We start from the raw sequence: 20329 nt of genomic DNA on the forward strand, positions 1-20329 counted from the left end.
ACATCCATGCCTTTCACTCAGTTTGTGACGCACATCCCTCCTATCATTTAGCTCCTCTCTCATGTTGCCCTGTCTTGTTTCCATTCACCCTGTTTGTCTCTGCTCTCATATAATCCTACCCTGAGCTCTTCCACACCAGTTTTCCTTCCTGTCCTATCAACACCACTGGTAGATTAATAGACACATGCAGGAAATAGTGTAAAGTAGACATACATAATATATTTAAATTGACATCTGTGGCCAGTGCATGTGCATGTGCACAGGTTGTGCATGATTACATGCAACAAGATGCCAGATGCTTTGTTTCTTCTCTCTGACCACATGAGTCTAAGGTAACAAGTTGTGTACAAGACAGGATTTGCCACCTGACAATGTAAGTTCAGTTATAAACAGTTTTGTTTTTGTTTTTTTTATTATTCTTGTCCCATTTCAGCTGAACAAAGTTGGAAAAACTACATGTGAACTACAAGGTTTGTTAAAGACCAAAACTGAAATACTTTATTAACATTGAAAATTCAGATAGCAGATTGTTGTTGCCGATTGTTTTTATCCGCAACAACAATCATCAGATTGATGTTATCAAACATCAAACTGATAAAGAGCAAATTGCTTTAATATGGATCTAGGTAATTGCTGGAATCAACGTAAAATTATATTTGGTCACTTTGTTCTCATCAGATTTTAGTTTAAAAAAAATCCTAAACCTTTTCTTTAGTGTTTCATTCTGGAAATGTAGCCTTATTCACAATCAGATAGAAAACAAACATTCATACTAATGGAAGGTTTCTACTTCTTCTATGATGTGAAAAAATGTTTTTTTAGGCATCCATGAAACTGGAAATTAGTACATAAAACATATTCAAGGGTTTTTGATACATTTTGACCTTCCTTGTTGCTTCATGTATATATTTTCTAATTTGAAAATAAAAAATATTTGACTAAAGACATTTGACTAAATACTTTTAGTCAAATGACTAAAGACTAAATACTTTTAGTCTTTAGTCAAATGTCATCCTGAACAGTATAAAGAAATGTAGGAGAAATAAATTAGCAAAATGGAGACAGAAACAAAGGGGAATAAACCGAACAACACAGAAACACGGCAGGGTAAATAAAACACAAGAACACGTAAGTGGTAGTAAAGTAAAATACTAAGATGAGTAAAATGATTCTTTTAATATAGTTGATGTATTTTACTGTCACTGAATGTTGAAATCATTTATTATTAGTGCAGAGCCTACGACAAACAAAATTAACAAAAACTTGCAGGCCCAGATGCTCACAGGGGCGTAAACAGACAGACTCCTTGGAGCCAAATGCATCACTAGTGATTGAGTTTTTCTTAATGATACAGTGGCAGATGTTTGCTGTGCGGCTGTGCTTTTGAGATGACAAAGAGTACATCTGACTTTGTGAAAACAACACACACACACGCAGACATGCAGGCACTCAGAGGCATGAGGGGATCCTCGGGGTGGATTATGGGAGGGGTATTTTTAGCGTTCTGCAATTGGAGTCTCCAGGGAGACGAGGCTGATGGAGGGAGCATCAGCTGCTCAATTAACTCTTGCTGGCTGAGAGTCACACATGAGCTTCCTCTTACACAAGGGAGGCCCAATGTGACTTTCTGAGGCGTGTTACAGGAGGACACGAGTGTGAAGCTGTAGGGTGTGATGTGTACGCAGGTTCCTCCTACCGGGGTCAGCTGCCGCCTCTTCGTATTCGTTGGTGGATGGCAGTGCGGGTACCAGGGGCTCCATGTTCATGATCAGGTTTTTATGGCTCAGAGAGTTAAAGCTTCGACTCTGACCAAATTGTGCTCTAAAAAAAAAAAAAAAAAAAAAAAAAAACCCACATTGAGACACATTCAACATGAAAAGATGTTGTGTTGTCCTTCAGAGCATCCAGCTGTGCAGTCCTGAACAACTGGAGGTGTGTCAATCCTACCTGTGAATCTCGGGTGGATCTCGCTGAATCTTGGAGCTGGCCTCTATCACTTCCTTTGCGACTTTTCCACTGAGGAGGAGAATCACATACATGTTGATGGTTTTACTAACAAACATGTCATTTTTCTAAATACTCTGAAGCCTCCATTAGTTACTCTCTTAAAAGCAAGAGACTCTAAAATGTCAAAAAGCAAATTAGTTAGAAAAAAACCTGGCTGAGATTAAAAAAAGCTAATTAGTTAGAGGTTTCCTCAGTGTGTGGTGTGAATTATAATGAATATACCGTACGGCATTTTTCTAATTTAGCTGCAGAAGCCTGCAAAGAAAATGACTAAAATAGGTATCTCCTATTAGTTTAGCTGATATTGCTAATAATTAGTGCTATTCTTTACTGTTTCATTTCAATTCTTTCTCACATTTTGTAACATTATAACCACAAACGTCAATACACCAGTGTTGTTGTTCCACAAAACGTGATAAACTTAGCAAGTATAAACACATTTGTGAGGCATTGCAGCTCCCTTTGTTTTGAACAATGGGAGCTTAGAGGCTTGTTTCAGGGTCAGCAGGCTCCACCATCACATCTGCTCCTTTTGTGAAGACTGAGGGTAAAATAAGAGTTCTGCATGGTGCAAATGTATACTTGTCATATTTATGTTTTTTGCTTTCCTGTATTTCTCTATAGGGCAATTTCACAAACAAAGAGTTATCATTTGTCTGAATGAATTCTATTTAAATAGCTAAAGAAACCAAGGATCATTAGATAATTATTCTGGGAAATTCTCATTTTTTTATTTTAATGAATAAACAGACAAAGATAGCAGACAAAAGTCTGTCAAATAACAGATAAGAAACTCAAAAGATACAAGAACTTCTATAAAGTCAACAACCAAATTTGATGCACTGAACTATAAAGAAATAGCTAAGATCAAACTGGAAGTATGTAAGTGAATCTGATTGTCTGGATTAAATTGTTTTCCTTGTAAAGATGTTGAGATGAGATTTAATGTGAACTAGTAGTGCTAGCTCATGCTAAAGATTTCGGACTACAAAACTTATCTAAACAAAGAATAATATTCTTCTTATTTTTCCATACACGGAAAAATATAAATAAAATTCCACACTTCTCTGGACTTCAACAATGTGTAGGAAGCCTTCCTTCCAAGCATGAACTTTGATTTTTTATCATGTTGTGAATATTTCTCACATTGCTCTCTAACACCACGCCTCCGCACCGTTTTCTGTCTCACCTGTATCTGAACCTGCTGCCTTTGAAGAAGATGTTGCTGCTTGAGACGGTTTTTATCTGACTCGACTTCGCACATCTGACAGACAGACAGAGGAAGAAACAGCAGCAGACATTAAGCATAGCTTCAAAATGCGATGCGCACTGCAGTTTCACAGACTCAGTGGACATAGAAGATTCCAGAAACATTTTTCTAAACAACTCCAACATTATTAGGTCTTTTAACATCGGTTATTATGTTCTTTAGGTTTTTATTAATAATCTTGCTTCCATTCCTCGTCTTCCAGCAGTATTTACAGAAAAATGTGGGCTAAGGTGAATATTTTTCAATGTTTTTCATAATAACATCTGACTATCAATGATCAACAACCTCATCTTGGCAGCCATTTCCAAACTTAATTTATTGTAATTTGATTTAAAGGTTCTGATGCTTCTCTGACATCAGAGCTGACTTTTACTCCCTCTTTCTCTCAGAGACACACTCACTCTTTATGGTATTCATCTACTTCTCTACAACCTCACTGTTGATTCCTGCTGCACTTTATTGTTTTTGTGTGAATGGATGTTAATTTATTCCAGAAAATATTATTTATCAGGTATAAGATGATGCCTTACATTGTGACAGATGAGGACTCGAGATAGTGTGTTCTTCATAAGTGGGTCAAATCATGACTAAGTCTGATAGAGATGTTTTTTAAGCCATGTGAACTCAGTGGCTAAACTTTAGAAATTGAGGGGCAAAGTTGCACAAAGCCTCTTCATTTTTCACCTTAAATGGCTGAATTTAGATGCTTAGATAAATTTCTCATGACCGTTCCTCCTGACTGGACCGGTGTGACTGAATCAGGTTTGTAAGTTTATCAGATTAAACTTTTAAAATATTCTTTATGCAGATGCTAAAACATACTTCTTACTAAGCGCACAGTAGTTGTAAACAGAAAACAATCATAATTAACAGGAATAATGGTTTGAAAACATCTGTCTGTGTATACAACTTATATGTGTTTCACTTTATGAAGTTGCCGAACTAATAAAAATTTCCATTAATACAGCAATAAATATGATTACATTTTCACCTTTTAGTTGACTTTGTAATGACTCAAATACTATACTTTGTTGTTTTGTTTAATTTCTGTGATTAATAAACTTTTATAGTTCTTGACATTAAATCCAGATTTTATTTTTTATTTTACTTTTTGTCTTTCTTTGTATTACTTTGGACTTAATTGTAATACTCCTAAAAATTCTCATCTATCTTTACCTCTTATTAACTTAATCACCATTTCCGCTTTGTCTTCTTTAATCCAACACAATTTATGAATACTTTATATATTTCTGTACAGTTCTGCTTTCTCCCTAATTTAGAATTATTTTCTTCTTTAGCCGTTTGACTTTTAATTTTTGCTGTTTTGTCTTTTGCTAAATGTTTTCTGTTCACTTTGAGATGAATATTTGCAGCAAATTCTGATGGAAAAAAAATATACATCCAGAAATTGTATATACTGCAACAATGCATATGTGTTTGCAGACGCACTTGTAAAAGGCCTGGTTCTCCACCCCACACTTCCATAGGTGCTTACACGCTGCAGGAGTCGAGGTGTGAAATGTCAACACCAGCTTTTTCTGCACAGAAATAGAGAGACAGGAAGAAAAAAGAGTGAACGACTGCCCAGAGAGGCATAAATAAGGGGAAGTGCTGAACATAATGTGAGGGAGCTGCACAAAACGCTGACCCATAGAGCCAAAGCTATAAGCTTAGCAAGATTTAAGACAGATATAGTGACTTGGCCACCGTGTTCAGCAGTAAAAAGAGCTTGTAGCTTGCAGAGGATGGGTCTTTATGGACAGAGAGAGGGGATTTATTCCTGTAGATGTCTCGTTTTCAGGCCTGCGTGTTTGGTAACATGAGATACCAGATCAATATCACTCAAATGCAAGGCGCAGAGTGAGCGAGAGGCAGAGAGGAAACAATGAAGTCAATATAATGGAGAGAGTTACAGTAACACAATATGAGGCATACGTCAGAGCCAAATGAAAGTGGCACAAACGGCTTTGATGGTTTCTTTTATTTTTTTTTGTCCAGTCTGTTTCTTTTCCTGCACAGCTCCCTCTTTGTCATGCAGCAGGGGCAGTGCCTTGCAAAAGTATTCACACTCCAACATGATCATTTTTACTCACATTGAAACCACAAAGCTCAGTGTGCTTATTTTAATTTGCATTTGACAGACCAGCATACAATAGTGTAAAATTGTAAAGTAAAAGAAAAATGATACATGGTTCTCAAAAGTTTTTAGAAGTAAAAATCTGAAACAATTGATAAAAGCCTATTGAACTTGTTGATTAGTATCAGAGTCCATTTATGCAGTGTAACCTGAATATAAATACAGACTCTTGTGAAGATTTGTTGGAGAACCTTAATAAACAACCAGCAACGGGACACAGCAAACAGGTCAGGGATCAAGCGGAGGGTAGATTATAAAACAATATCCAAAGCTTCAAACATCTCAGAGCACTTTTCAATCCATTATGCAAAAAATGAAAATATATGGCACAACTGCAAGCTCCACCTAAACTGAAAGGGTTATAGAGCTACTTTCATCAAGTCCAAATCCTCGTTGGACTGTGGCTGAACAATGAGTTACTGAACTGGACTAATAATACAAGGCAGCTGAACATGAAGGGACGCAGCAGGAAAAACCTTCTGAGGAGATTTCCATCATTTAAAATGTGCAAGACGAATCCTATGGATGTTTTATCTAGTGGTTGCTACTGAGAGAAAATCCTCTGCTAATCTGCTGGCCTTCACCTACATTACATCCTTTTCTTAAACATCTTTAACTTTGGATCATGTTTACATTACGTCCTGCACACCACTCAAACTGACATCCCTTAAATTTTACAAAATAGAAAAATGTTTTAAAGCCCATGTATCATTTTTTTTCGCATAAAATCCCAATCAAATACACTGAAATTTATGGTTTTAGTGTGAACAAATCAGAAAATATTGCAGGTGAATGACAACTGTTGCAAGGGTCTGTGTGTATTAGGTTTGTACTGTGATTCACATACATGGACTTCACCGGCTACATCTGTGCTTACATGTGTGTAAAAGAGATGAGATGTTCAGAAATTATTGACGAATAATCTTTGGTCCCACTTTGGCTGAAATGCTGAAGAGCTCTAAAGGACGACTTGATGACATTTATCATGCTGATTCAACAGTTCCTATGGAAGTACACACTGCTTTCCTGTTTCAAGTTGTTTAATCTATTTTAATATATTTATAATGCCCTCAATAATTCTTTGTACTTCTGGTAAAGATGTATAATAAGATGAAAAAGGAATTAATTTGTAATTGCACTAACATAATTTTGCATTGAATGCATTTAATCTTTGAACAAATTTCATGAAGAGAAATACACTAAAGTCATTAGCTCTTATAAAACAAATGTACCTGAAACATGTGAACTAATATTTAAACCATTTATAAAGTTGATCAAAGTTTTGTTGAAACTTTATTTTGTAATAAACAACTTCCTGTTTCACTGGGGTATGAAAACTGTGTTGAGTGTTAATTTCTCTTAACCACGCCTCAAATCTGAAACATGCCTTTACAGCAAGGCAGATTTATATTTACCTTAATTTACCGGAAACCAGATTAACTAATATAAATGTATCTTAAACAAGCCTTTGCCTGAGTGCTGCACAGCCTTACAGTATTTAGGAGCAGTTATTTGGTTAGGAATAAAATAAAGACTAAAATAGAAAACTTTCATGTTTAATTTTACAGAAAATTAAAGTCCCTGTTCTCCAGTTTTGTCTGCCCATGCTACTTGAACTTTCAGCATTGGTGAAATCGATGTTAAACATGTAAGATTTGATATAAGATCTGTCAAAACGTCCCACAGTCTCATGTATACTGAGAAACTTTGAACGCATTTATTTAAATTATTATACTGACAATTATGTATTTATAACACTAATTATATATCTTTAGTCCTTGACAAAATATAAGATACAAGCAATTATGAAAAGTAGGGTGTAAGTTTGTAAGTTTCAAGGATAGGTTTGAACAAATCTGTGGTTTGTTTATTGTTTTATATTAATATTCTTCAGATTCGCAGCTACTGTCTTGTGTCTATTTTTGACTCTGCAGAAGATATAAACGTTGACATTGATTCAATTTAAAATGACACTGAAAAGGTTACGAGACGAGAAAGAACAGGCTCTTCAAGCAAGTGTTGCATTACTAGGGGAGTGAAAAGTTGCAATCAGCCCAAGGTGGGAAACACGGAAAAAATGATCATTTTTGTGGAAAACTTTGTAAAAAATAAAAATAAAAGTAAAATACAAACACAGACACACATCCACAGATATAAAAGGAAGCACAGAAAAATGAATACAGTATGTCTGGGAACATTGTTGAAACAGGAAAAGAGGAATTGATTATGCATCTTGACGTTGCATAATCTACAGTAACTGACGATGGAGCTGTGAGGGTAATTTTGATCATGTGGCTGTGAAGATAACAGGAGATAATAGAAAATAAATTTATAAATCATTTCAAAACAGTGACAAGACAAGACAAAAATACACAAACAACAATAAAACAACAGGAAACGTCACTCCAATCATTCTCTAAGGTGAGGGCAGGTCTGCAAGGAGAGGTGTTGTGTTGAGGATTTAATGCTTGGTGCTACTGCGGTTACTTATATCTACTCACCAGTGAAGACTATGTTTTTACACAGAGAGAAAAGACAGAAACACAAAGATAAATCTGCATCTTCAGCCCTTTGCGAGTTGCCAAACAGACAAGCAGGCACACTGACATGCTAAGCGGCGATGGAAGAGCCGGGTTAAGCTGCAATGAGGAGAATATTTATGAGACTTGCTGAAACCAATCAGCTGAAAGGTAGATTATAGAGCAAGCACACTGTGGTTGCTTTGAACACAGTTTTATCAAAAATAAATGAAGCATATATGCAAAGTTCTGAGAATGCTGCTCCAAATCTACCATGACTGCAGGATGATTAACACAGAGATGAAGCACGTGTCCCAAATGTTAGGACACCTGCTGCGGTGCGATGCATGTCTCCAACGTTATGTATCTGTGATGTAATGCTTTCATTTGGACCACACTCAAAACACATAATGCGAGGGAGGAGATTAGTTGTAACAGACCCACCATCCTGTTACACTGAATCCTGCCTGTTAAGGAGATCTGAAACAGTGACATACATATAGATTGTGTGTGATGGTGGACAGGATTACAAACAGTACAGTTAATCTGACAAAGATGACGGACAGGAACACGGAGGGGGAGAAGGGAAGAATAGAAAGAGAGAGAATGAGGGATGGAGGAGAGTTCAGCAGGATTTTATCTGTTTCCAAACGATAACTGTGGCTCTAAGTCACAATGGTAGAGAGAGGAGATATTGATTTAACATGGTGATGAAGATGACTTGTGACAGTCAGAGAAATCTACATCATATTTGACTCCATAGTAAGAACAACTTAATGTTTTCAAAATGTACAGGAACAATGCTCACCTCTTTTTGGACTCCAATGACATAAAAGGTTTTGCCTTCAAACTTTAGCTTGCTTACGTCACCCCTGCAAAAAACAAGTCGCTGTCAGAATATTAAACATGCTTATGGTAAAACTCGTAGTGAAACTCTGCTGCAGTGTTGTGAGAATTTAAAAAATGAATGACATACAGTTGAGCCCATAACTTTTCAGACAATATCAACAATTTATATGTCACTTCTGGTTAGTTGTTTCTGAAACCAGAGTCAAATATTCCATATGTAATTTTCTTATTTCAGATTCTAGTTTTTACCACTTGAGGAGGTGAATCCTCTTGTTTCCCTGGAAAACCACAAACCCCGTGGCCGTGAAGCCCAGAAAGGCAGTCGAGCCTGTAAAGTCCTGGAAACACAAACACAGCAAGGGGGAAAACAGGATGTCAGTGATCTCCATGAAAATGACACCTGCACAAAGTCACTTAGTAGAGTGGAGAGAGACAAAAGAAATGTCAGCAGATCAGAGCAACGCGGCTCTTCTCTAATTATATACAGCCTGAAAACATTTTCTTTTTGCTGTTTCAATATAAATCACACTATTCCTCTCTACTGTCCTCTACTGTTTCACCAAACCTCTCATCTTTTATCCATTGTTCATCTCCAGAGGTTTGTGCATAAAGCACACAAAACATACATCAAACAGTTTTCTCAGGTTGAATAGTTTTAATAGAATTTTGTTATTTTGTTCAGTGGATCTCTTGGGCTCTTAAAAAGCTCAGGTTTTAATTTTTTGTTAATGGCTCTATTAAATGTTAATCTGGGGAAAATTTTTGATATGCTCAACACTTACTTGTTTATGCTTGTTTTGTCTATAATCTATAACCTATTTGAGTCAAAACAGTAATTACAACAAATCAGATGAAAATATGTGAAATGACTGAGGGGACATGCAAACATTAAAGTATATATTTTTACTTATATTATTCCTGCTCCTGAAACAGCAAATTATATATCTAAGAAACTTTATCAGACATGATTATAAAAGTTGGCATGAGGTGTGTTTTCAGCCAGTATTTGTTACGGGTCCAGCTACAAAAGGAGAGCAAAGATGGCTGACTTACTACATCAAGGATTTGTTTAGATCGATCAATAAGATTATTGATTCCTGGAATCTTTCATTTTTGTTTGCTGCAATGACATGCCCAGAGGGAAATTAAAATCCAGGAAGTAATTGGGATCTGAGCTCTGGAGCCTTTTCTCATTAATTTAATTTCTGCTTTATCCTCAAAAGACTATGAGAGAGCAAAACTGGGTTTGTGTACGGCCTTTTATCTGTTTAACTGTAAAGGTCATAAAGGTAAATTACTGTGGAAATGGTAGAAAAGTAGAATTAGCCAGTTTCTTCACTTATACTTTTATAATAAAGAAAAATCTAAAAACTATTTTTGAGTCCTTAAAAATCTTTCTTTATATGGCAAACATATTAAACTTTTTTTTAATATGTTTAAACCCACAAGTATGACTGACTTTACAAAAAGAACCAAATGGAAACATATAAAAATATCCAAATCAGTGTCGTTTCTTCTCTGTCAATTAACACAATTCATATAACAATTCTTTTTTCATAAAAAATAGATTTGACCAGACTAATTTGATCAATAAAGTAAAGTTTCACCATCTAGATTAATCACCTTGCATGGATGAGGGTCGACTCCATACGTTTCCAGGCTGTGGGCTCTTTGGAGCATATTTAACTCTGCCAAGGCTGCACACTGACCCCTGAGGGAGATGAAGACACAAAATTCAAGTTGGTGTGGCACAGAATGCACAACCAACATTATCCCCATTTTATCAGTTTGATGGGAGGATGCAGGTCACAGTGTGTCCCTTAATGGTCCATTTGCCCAATAATTTCAACAATCATTTTGACTCTGCTCAGCAATTTATACAATTTATATTTTGGTTCATGCACTCAAAATGAATAACGCCCACAAAACCCCAAATCTGTGTGTTAAGGACACTGTGGATTGTTTATATCAGCAAACATAGCAGCCATGCTGCTACAAATGTTACATTAGCTGACATGGAGCCCTGTTGGGCATAGCAAACTTTTCCAAGGCTACAGCCAATCAGTGCCTCTACCAGACAGACCCAGATCCATCTTTTAAAATCAACAACCACAATGTCACTGTGGAAGATCCATGAACGCTCGAGACAGACAGGAATCTCTCACACTCAATGTAAAACTATGATTTCTCTTGGAGTTGACTTGACTGTGGAAATCACCTGAAGTCTCTATTGCTTAGTGTTAATCTACATGCTGTTAATCCTATCAGTCGAATCCGTCGGGGCACATCGAGCGCACAAGAGGGAAATTAAGGATTTGCCTTTGATGTTCTCGAATAAAGTGAGACGGACAAGAGCTAATTTAACATAGGCCTGATAAACAAACACCCCAGTGTAGAGGGTTTATATAACTATAAAAATAATCTTATTATGGAAAGGCATTCATTATCCTAACTTAAATCCTGGCATGACTAGAAATATTAAATTATTACTTGTTAATATTTTGCAATTTTTCTTGTATTCTAGTCTAAAAGACTATTGCCTAAATAATATTTAAATTATATTAGGTTGACTCTATTATTAACTTAATTTTACCATCTAAAATGAAGTATCTCAAAAAGAATAAGTGACACTTTTGCTGTCTGAGGAGCATTACACCCTGTTCACACAGTGAACATCTGGCTTCACAAGCATCAAGCTGAAAACACGGGCCTTGGTCCAGATAACAAGCGACCCCATCAGACTCTCTCCATCATCTTCTTTTGTTACCTGAGCTCATTTTTGTGTATTTCCATAATCTTCCTCTCCAGTTTCAGGGACTGTTTAGGGAATAGCTTGAAGTCTCTGATGTAGTCTGACGGATGCTCCTCTGGGTCATAATCTCCCAGCTCGGCTGCAAAAATAAAAAAAATAAAAAATAAAATTATATATATATATATATATATATATATATATATATATATATATATATATATATATATATATATATATATATATATATATATATATATATATATGTTATATTTCGGACATCTGGCAGCATTGTTTTTGTAAAATAGATCATCTTAGAGGAAAATATGGAGGCAAGTCACATAAGCTTCTCAAGTCTTACAGCCTTTTTATTGAATCTTACGTTTGTTCTTTCTAAAAAAAAACTATTTTTAGAAGAAGTTTGAGGCAGAATTCAGAGCCAATCCCATTAAAGATGCAGGACCGAATAAAACTCAGTGGATTTTTATGTCTCAGTCCTTCAGTGTTTGACAGAGCAGATTGCTGAATACATGGCACAGATTTTAGAAACAAGTCTAGGCTGATTTTAATAACATTTATCTGGCAGATTCCAGTTCATTTATGCCAACAATAAATGTGCTTCTTGCACTGGAACAGGCCATGGAGTTCCACAAGGCTGTGTAATTGAGACAATATGTTTTGCTCGATATAAAGTTGAAACCAGAGGTTTGCATACACTGAACAGAAAGACACACACACCTTTGTTTTTTCCTCACTGTTTACAGTTAAATAAGACAGAACTTTGTCTTATCTTAGGTCAGTTAGGATTACCAAAATTATTAATATTTAACAGAGAGTGATGTCCAATGCAGAAAACAAAAACAAAAGAGACAAGTAAATTTTTTGTCAATAAACTTGCAGCTAGAATAAAAATTACCAACATTTTGTGTTGCTGTATTTAACAGTCAATGTGCAGCAGAGGGAAAATTGCTTATTGGATTCAGAGCAAATCCCTCTCACCCCACACTTATTTCTGGATCCATTCTTAATTAATATCCATAACAAAGGTTAAATGAAAAACTTGCCCAGAGTTTAATTTAACAATAATCCTCAAACTGCTCTGCAGCTCCCTAATCAACACCTTGACAAAGTGGGATGGGGACGTGTCCTCGTTAGTCAGAGCAGCCAATGATACGCTGCAGACACGCTGTGGGTTGAGATAACTGAGCGAGCCACACTTTGCTCTGTGAAGACATGAGCCAATGAGACGATGTTAGCACAGCGCAGAGATGTGTGGATCAGCCAGGAGGCTTCATTTATATGGTAGAGCTTCCTAATCCATATCTAAGTGGCTGTGATATGACGTTTATCTGTTACTGTTAATTGAGAGAAGGAAAAAAAATAAATTTTTTAATTCCTATTCCCAGAGGTTTACAGAGAGATCTCTTGGTGTTTTAAAATGAGGGATTATAAAATAAGTCTAATAACTTCAGCAGCAGCTGGTTAATGGGCAAGAACTAACTGGTTCGACAATGAAAAATCCTGTTTGTGTTTATTTCATACAGTCTATCATTTTGGTAATTTATTTAAGCAGCAAATAGCTTAAGGGACATCCTGTTTTATGGACAGTACTGCCACATTTTCACTTTTGGTAATTTGTAAGGATTTGATTTTCAAGGTTTGCTCTTTGCAATGATTGAGCTGGAACACGGTGCAGAGCTGGACACATTTCCCCTGGTAATGATGAGTAAAAAGCCCCAAACAAATAATTCTTTTAGCAGCAGCAGAGACTGTATGATCACACATAGTTTCCATGTCAATGAGTCCTCCTCACCCTGTATGATGCAGGCTCCCAGGTACGCCGCCTCAGCAAAGGGACACAGGAGGCGGCCGTGGTAAACATCTCTCTTCAGCTGGAGGTACAGGAGATACCTGGCAGAATACAAACAACCACAGAGGAAAGCACAAAAAAATATTCTTAAAATGTGCATTTATGTCTGTTTTGAATCCATTCACAGTCAACAATTTATTAAATTTTTTTTTTTTGGTAAGAATTATTTAAACAGGAACCCTGTCACAGCAACATCGACCACACCGCAGAGCAGTGCTGTGGTTACTATAGAAACAGCTTCACCGCAGACGTATCCATGCTGCTAACATGCTGATTTGTCTGGTTTTACCACAGAGACAAAAAAAAAAATGACAGCCATTCTGGAACCGGAGACACTTGTTGCTGTGGATGCAGATGAGTTTGCATGCGAGATCACATCAACCAATGAGATGATATCCAGGAGATCAAACTGACTCAGCTTGGATGGTGAAAAGTGGCAGAAGGAAAGCATCACAGATTGAGTGGAGAGAAAAAAGACCGCTGCAATATCTAAACAGTTTTATTTATAGGCTGCAGCTGCATGGATGTATAAGCCTAAATGTAATGATGAGATTCTTCTCCGATGGGATTCACATCAATTTCTTTTTACACTTTCTGACTTTTTGTGCCAATCTGCAGATCTTTTTAATATGTGGTGCTCTGAGCAACAAATAGTTAATTTTTAATTTTAATTTTATTATAGTATTATTACTTTTTATTTGTTAATATTTAATATAACTTTGTCATTGTCATCAATGCTCTAAGTGTCTGGTTTATTAAAGCCCTGTACTAAATATCATTTTTATGATAAAAGAATGATGCTCAGCAGAAGAGAAACCCCTAAAAACCGGAGCTGGCAGTGAAAACAACTCGTTCTTCCTGAGCCGTCATCTCTTCCAACCTGAGCAGCTTCAAGGTGCTCAGAAGGCATCTGGACTTCTTTTCTTGATTTTTTTTTTTTAGAATCCAATATATTAATTAATTTAAGCACTTTGCATATCATGTCCTAGATGGCTGAGAATCTACACTGATGCAGTGAGAAGATGTCAATGCAGGGTGTGAGTTTGTTTAAGCTGAAGTGACTGGTACATGACTCAGACTCAGCATGTTCACTTCATATCACATGTTTCCTTTTTATGTGACATCAGTTGTCTCACATAAGCTCCTGACGTGAATCACCTCCTCATAATTTCTCTCTGTGCATATTGTTGCTACATGGTGCTACTGGCACATGGCTAGTATCATGTTTACAGGTTTCTCTTGCAAACACAGCATTGCTTCAGTTTTTTCACAAAAAAATATTTTTGATGTGATAAAAAGTCATCTTGGTTCAACTTTTTCTTCTGTTGTAAATTTGTCTCTTATTTCTATATAGGTTTAATATTTTTTTTTTTTACGTTTGTGTGAATATGCATGCGACCATTTGCCTTTCACTTTCCTGCTGGTCCACCTGAATTTCCCAACTTTGGGACAATTGAAGCAAGCCGTTACTGTTCTAGTAACGGCTATATGTTCCCATTAAACACATTGGGAAGCTGCTGTTGCCCCCCCCCTCCAAAAAAACCCAAAAAAACAATTTTATCTGCTCATATTAAATATAAAAAGCAAAAAACTATCTATTTCATAGACATAAATACTTTCTACAAATTATATTAATCTGTTAGTTTTTACCTGGTGAGCTCCTCCTTAATTTTCATTGGCTCGTGGGGGTAGAACTTGACCCGGAAGCACATTGTGAACGGCTGCAGAGCTGCTGAGGACAAGAGACACAAACATAATCATTTTTATTACATTTGGAAATTACTGAAAAGTTTATTTGTTTCCTCTAACTCAGCTCATGAAGTTGAACACATTGTAGATTGGTTAATTAAAGGTGATGCTCTCTGTGACTTTCTTCCTGTTAGTTGAGGATTTTCTGATTACAGCTAATGAAAACATAATCTTTAACCGCAGAATACTACATAAGACTAATAAAAAACATTCTTAATAAAGAAATGTTTTCAAAAAGTACTTTTAATCTGCATCGTTCACCTTACTTCTTACTGTTAGACAGTTTCTATTTAAATTATTGCTGCAGGTCTATCAGTAGTCAGGCCTGGATGTGTGAACTGACACTGTACCAATATTATGTGGGTAATTTATGGCTACAGAAGAGGGGGGATGTATTTCCACACAGGGCTAGATTGGTTTGGATAATTTATTTCCACAATGTCCATCCGTCCATTTTCTGATCACCCTTGTCCCTTAGTGGGGTTGGGAGGGTTGCTGGTGCCTATCTCCAGCTACGTTCCGGGCGAGAGGCGGGGTTCACCCTGGACAGGTTGCCAGTCTGTCGCAGTTATTTCCACAATAAATGAAATTTTTTTATAATTTCTTTTCGAATTTACCCTGGGTATCTTCTGATAATTTGTTTGATAATCTGATAAGTAGTTATTCCTATAACTGCATGTGATGTAGTGATGTTTAAGTCCACATTGGACTTAAATTTGTGACGCTCATGTTGAAATTCATCAATTCTTACATTTTATTTGATCTCAAACCCATTTTTTTTTACCTTATGTTAGGGTAAATGAGCTTAGAGTTCAGAGCAATGACAAATAAGAATAAAAGCAGAAAAAAAATTGAGAACAAAATAAAATTAAAGTGTGTCTCAAAAAACAGTCATTTGATTATGAGCAGGATGTATTGATTTTCTGTTAAACCCAAAACAGGTGTCTCTGTGTGAGACCCATAACTTTTGTTTCCAATGAATCTGCAGCCTACTTTTATTCAGTTTTATAAGGGGCAAAACTCCAACATTAAATGTTCGAAAAGGAGCGTTTCTGAGGAAGAAATGAATATCCTCTAACCAGTAATCTTCACAGTGTGCCCCCTCCAGCCTGCCTTTAAAAGCAGGAGCCCCTATGGTATTATCTAGCCATGAAAGAAAGGGAAAAAAAAACAGCCCACATCTACATAATACATGCTGAGCAATGTGAAAGATGCAATCCTCCCACCAGCTCCCAAAGAACTTGAGCTGCTTATTTGCTTGGGCTTATGGGATGGCAACAGCGTCTCTGAAAACATTCTTGAGAAAGGCCGTTGGTACAAACGTCGGGTGAATGTGACGTCTACCGATGTGCGTAAGCCGAGAACCACAAAGAGTCCTGAAAACACCAAGCCACTGAAACCCAATTTAGGGAGAAAAATCTTGCTACATGCAGAGCTGATGTGTCATTTCAAATCAAATCCTTTCAACGCTCTTCCTCCATCCTCTTCTTTCTTTTCTTTCTCCTTCTTTCAGTCTCTGTCAGCTTTTTTCATTTCAAACTCACCAATTTCTATTCTATTCACTAATGTGACTTCCCTCTTTAGCTACATTATCAATCAGTGTCGCTCAGTCAGTCTGAATTAACTCAGGAATATATTGGCTTTATTTCTCTTCCAACATCCCATTTCAGTTTGCAGTGATATCCACAGTCTCCCATTTTCACAGAGGGAGAATATGCAACTAATAGCTCTTTTATTAATTTATGACAGGACAGAAAGAACAGTGCCGTCATTAAAAGAGTGGGTGAACTTCAGATAGCGAATTGAGGACATAGGAAGGAAGAAAATGAAAAAACGAAGAGAACATCCAGACTAAAAGGAAAATTATGAGAGAACACAAAAAAGATTGATGAAAAACATGGAAGCCAAAAAACATTAAACCTTGTAAGGAAGATCTCAAAACCCCCAAAGTGAATTCTATTTAAATCTTTCATCAAACAAAGCTGGATTTTTATCCCTTGATGTAATTTTAGTTTCATCAAAATTAAATATGTCCCACAACTTGCCGCAGGGAAATTTGAAACTGTTTCTCAATAAGTACAGATTCAATAGGTGCAGTTTCTGCTTCCAATCACTGGGAGTAAAACACAAGCTTGGAACAATGAATTTGATCTCATAAGTCAAGTAGGTTTTAAAGCATCAAACTCTGAGTGAGACTCAGAAAGGTGCTGGCAAACTCCCACCAGTCCAAAACAAAGAAATACTACTGGAAAAACCCACAGCTGCTGGGATGCAATCACAATCTGCAAGGCTGTTGTTAGCAGCTATAAATGTGGCAAATTTCCCTTAGAGTAAAAGCAACCTCTCTTCGTTTTTCCAGAAGCTATTAAATATTTATGCAGACTTCCACAGAAAACAACTCTCCTTATCTCTGTTCCTGTGAGCAAAAACGCAGTACTGTCACTTTGTCCACCAGCACTGCGTCTCGTTTTCCTCCTTAAGGTCGGCTAGAAAAAGCTTCTTTCACCCCGATTGTGCCTGAACTGATGACAGCGGGTCACTGCCTGCTTGCTTCAGACTTAACATGCTTGCACTTAAATGAACCGCTGAAGACACAGGCAAAGTACAAACAAATACATTCAGGCACAAAAAACACACAGTACCTTTCCCATTTATTGGGAAAGCTGTGGGAGTCTTAGAACAAGTTTAACTTCTATTAGCGTAACATGAGTATGAAACATGTGGCTGAAATATTTAAAGTTCTTTAAGTTTGTACTTAATATTCTAAAATTAATCAAAGTGTGAATTTGAATCCTTTTTTCCATGGAGGTCTGTTTCTCCTAGCCTCTCTTCAACATTGAAAAGAAAAGAGAACATGACGTTTAAATAAAGCATCTCTGTGTTGATCTTACTAAGTCAGGACATGGCTGCAGAAAAACAGAAACTGGCTCAGACTTGCCAATTCACTTGCTCTGACAGTCAGAGCAATAAATTAAAACGTTAAAAGAACTGGAACTGTGACAAACAAGCTTGAATAATGTAATGCTGACTCTTTCAGAGATTACCAAAAGATGCCTGTAAGAACCAAAGCGAATGTTTATGTTTGGTTGATGTGTCGTGGTGGTGCATGTGTCCAGATTGTCCTACACCTCAGCTGATGTGTAGGGGTGTTTCAGCATGTTATTTTCCTGATATTGGTGTACCCAACAGGTAGGTTTTGCAAACTTCACTCTAAATCTTTTTTTTTTTTTGTTTTTTTTTTGTTTTTGGTCATTTCACATAATTTTTCAATCTTGATCACAAGTGATGTGTTTGATTTGATTGAGCCAAAATTCATTGTTCAAAGTTTTCAAATTAATATAAAAAATGGGGCTCATCATGACTTATTTGAGATACGTTACTCAGTCAGCAGCTGCTGCATTTCAGGATCAAAGTCGCTGCAACATCTTTGACTGAACACACGGCCAGAGTCCAACAAGGTTTTATAGTTTCAGCCACCCAGTACACAAACCTTACAGCATGGAAGAATCTATTTAATATCACACCTACTGTCCAAGAACTTACAACTCAAGAGTTTTCTGAGGATATTATTTTTTCCATCTGTGTCTTAGGTAATAACCTGAAGCTGGCAAAGAACCCGGGAAGAAACTTGAATGACAGATGATGATACAAAAGGACAGAAAATAAATAAATGCTCACTCTAAGAGATGTCACCCATTTCATCTTAGTTTCACATACTATAAGATAATATAGGAGGTAAGAAATCTCCAAAGGTTAAAGTTCTGTCAGTTTCTGATGCTGCTGTTGCATTTAAACATTAACTTGCTTAAAGCTTTTTGCCTTTCTGTACCAAGGCTGCTGGTCGTCATGGAGGGCGCTGTAGTACACTTGCTGTTGCATTTCCAGAGACCCTAATGCAACAAGGTGAGCAGAAGGGACACTTACACTTCATTTGCTTCACCACAGGCTTGTTGGGCTCCAGCCAGTGCTGAAAGAGAGGAAAATAGGACATGAATGAAAGTCAAAATGAAGTAAATGACACACCTCTTGAAAGATCAAGGCAAATAAAGAGAACATAATATTTATGCAGACATTTCTATTCTTTTCCCTCTTTGTTTGAAGATGCTTATGCATCATGACATTTAAGTAAAGAAAACTAATTTCAGCTCCACATCTCAAAACTGTTGGAGAAAGTTCTAATTTGAAATGCCTTTTTACGGTCCAAAATTTTAAAACAAAGTGAGACAATGCCTTATAAAACAAAAAACAGAAATGAAAGATCTTTTTTGTCACACTGAGAGGAAAAGTATATTGAACTGACATGCAGAACAGAATATCTCCGATTATTGATAGTTTATTCAACTTCTATGTGGAGTTTAAAGTACTTTTGAGTCATCCTCCCTTGGAATACAAAACCTATAAACTTCTTGTGTGCATGTTTGGTTTAATGAGCAGTCTGTAGTATTATTTTCCAACAATATTTGCTGTGTGTTGGTGTGTTTTTCTCACTGTAAATTCAGTGTAGCTGAATGAAGCATCTGGTCTCGTCTGTGTGCGTAGGCTGTTTGAAATATTGAGACTGATCTTGATTATTTGTCACTCGAGCCTGCAATGTAATGCACCCACTGCTGTCGGAGTAATATCTAACAGAGCTATTCTGGCAGCGCTGACTCAGTGCAACTACTTTCTCTCAGTGAGTGTGATTCTGTTTGCGATTGTTCTTCTGCTGACGATTTCATTTTGTTAATAGAGGTAAAACATCACCATTTGTCCCTGGAGACAGTCCTGCAAGGCCTGCTGAAAAAACACTAAGCAGTGCGTATCTGACTGGTGTTAGTTTGGGGTATTTCCACTTATTTTGATTTGCTTAAATATATTATTTTAAGAAACAGAGGATGCTACACATAAAGTTGCTAATATGGCGACAAAGTTGCTAAGTTGGCAACAGGAGGGCGACTATTGTTAGCCGTGGAGACGAGACCCGGTGGGTGGGTCTGTCTGTCCGCCCGTCACGCCTGAACAAAAGGAGACAGTGACTGATCTTCAGACTTTTGTAAAGGTAGATAAGATCAGTTTCTCATTTAAGTATCAAAATGTAGTATTTAGAAGGGAGCAACCCTACCAAATACATTCACTTCTTAAAAACTGTTTAGAGTTGCTCTTGAAACATAATCAATGAAACAATAATCAACAATCTGAT

At 36.7% G+C, this 20329-nt stretch overlaps 1 protein-coding gene across 6 annotated transcripts in view; it reads right to left on the reverse strand.

Annotated features, from left to right (window-relative positions):
- The window catches only part of frmd3 (FERM domain containing 3), a 46709-nt gene that overhangs the window by 10803 nt on the left and 15577 nt on the right, over window positions 1-20329 (reverse strand). For 2 of the 6 annotated variants that reach the window (XM_044111948.1, XM_044111946.1), the window contains exons 3-14: window positions 19075-19117; window positions 15052-15133; window positions 13345-13442; window positions 11550-11673; window positions 10406-10493; window positions 9032-9120; window positions 8742-8805; window positions 8378-8413; window positions 4727-4815; window positions 3197-3271; window positions 1948-2016; window positions 1697-1821 (exon numbers count right to left, since the gene is read on the reverse strand). In XM_044111948.1, coding sequence (XP_043967883.1) covers window positions 1697-1821; window positions 1948-2016; window positions 3197-3271; window positions 4727-4815; window positions 8378-8413; window positions 8742-8805; window positions 9032-9120; window positions 10406-10493; window positions 11550-11673; window positions 13345-13442; window positions 15052-15133; window positions 19075-19117 — 982 coding nt within the window. Of the gene's footprint in view, window positions 1-1696; window positions 1822-1947; window positions 2017-3196; window positions 3272-4726; window positions 4816-7915; window positions 7925-8377; window positions 8414-8741; window positions 8806-9031; window positions 9121-10405; window positions 10494-11549; window positions 11674-13344; window positions 13443-15051; window positions 15134-19074; window positions 19118-20329 lie in introns of all 6 variants that reach the window. The other 4 variants (XM_044111947.1, XM_044111949.1, XM_044111951.1 and 1 more) reach the window with 4 other exon arrangements.

The sequence above is a fragment of the Gambusia affinis genome, linkage group LG03, assembly GCF_019740435.1.
Source record: "Gambusia affinis linkage group LG03, SWU_Gaff_1.0, whole genome shotgun sequence".
Lineage (NCBI taxonomy): Eukaryota > Metazoa > Chordata > Actinopteri > Cyprinodontiformes > Poeciliidae > Gambusia > Gambusia affinis.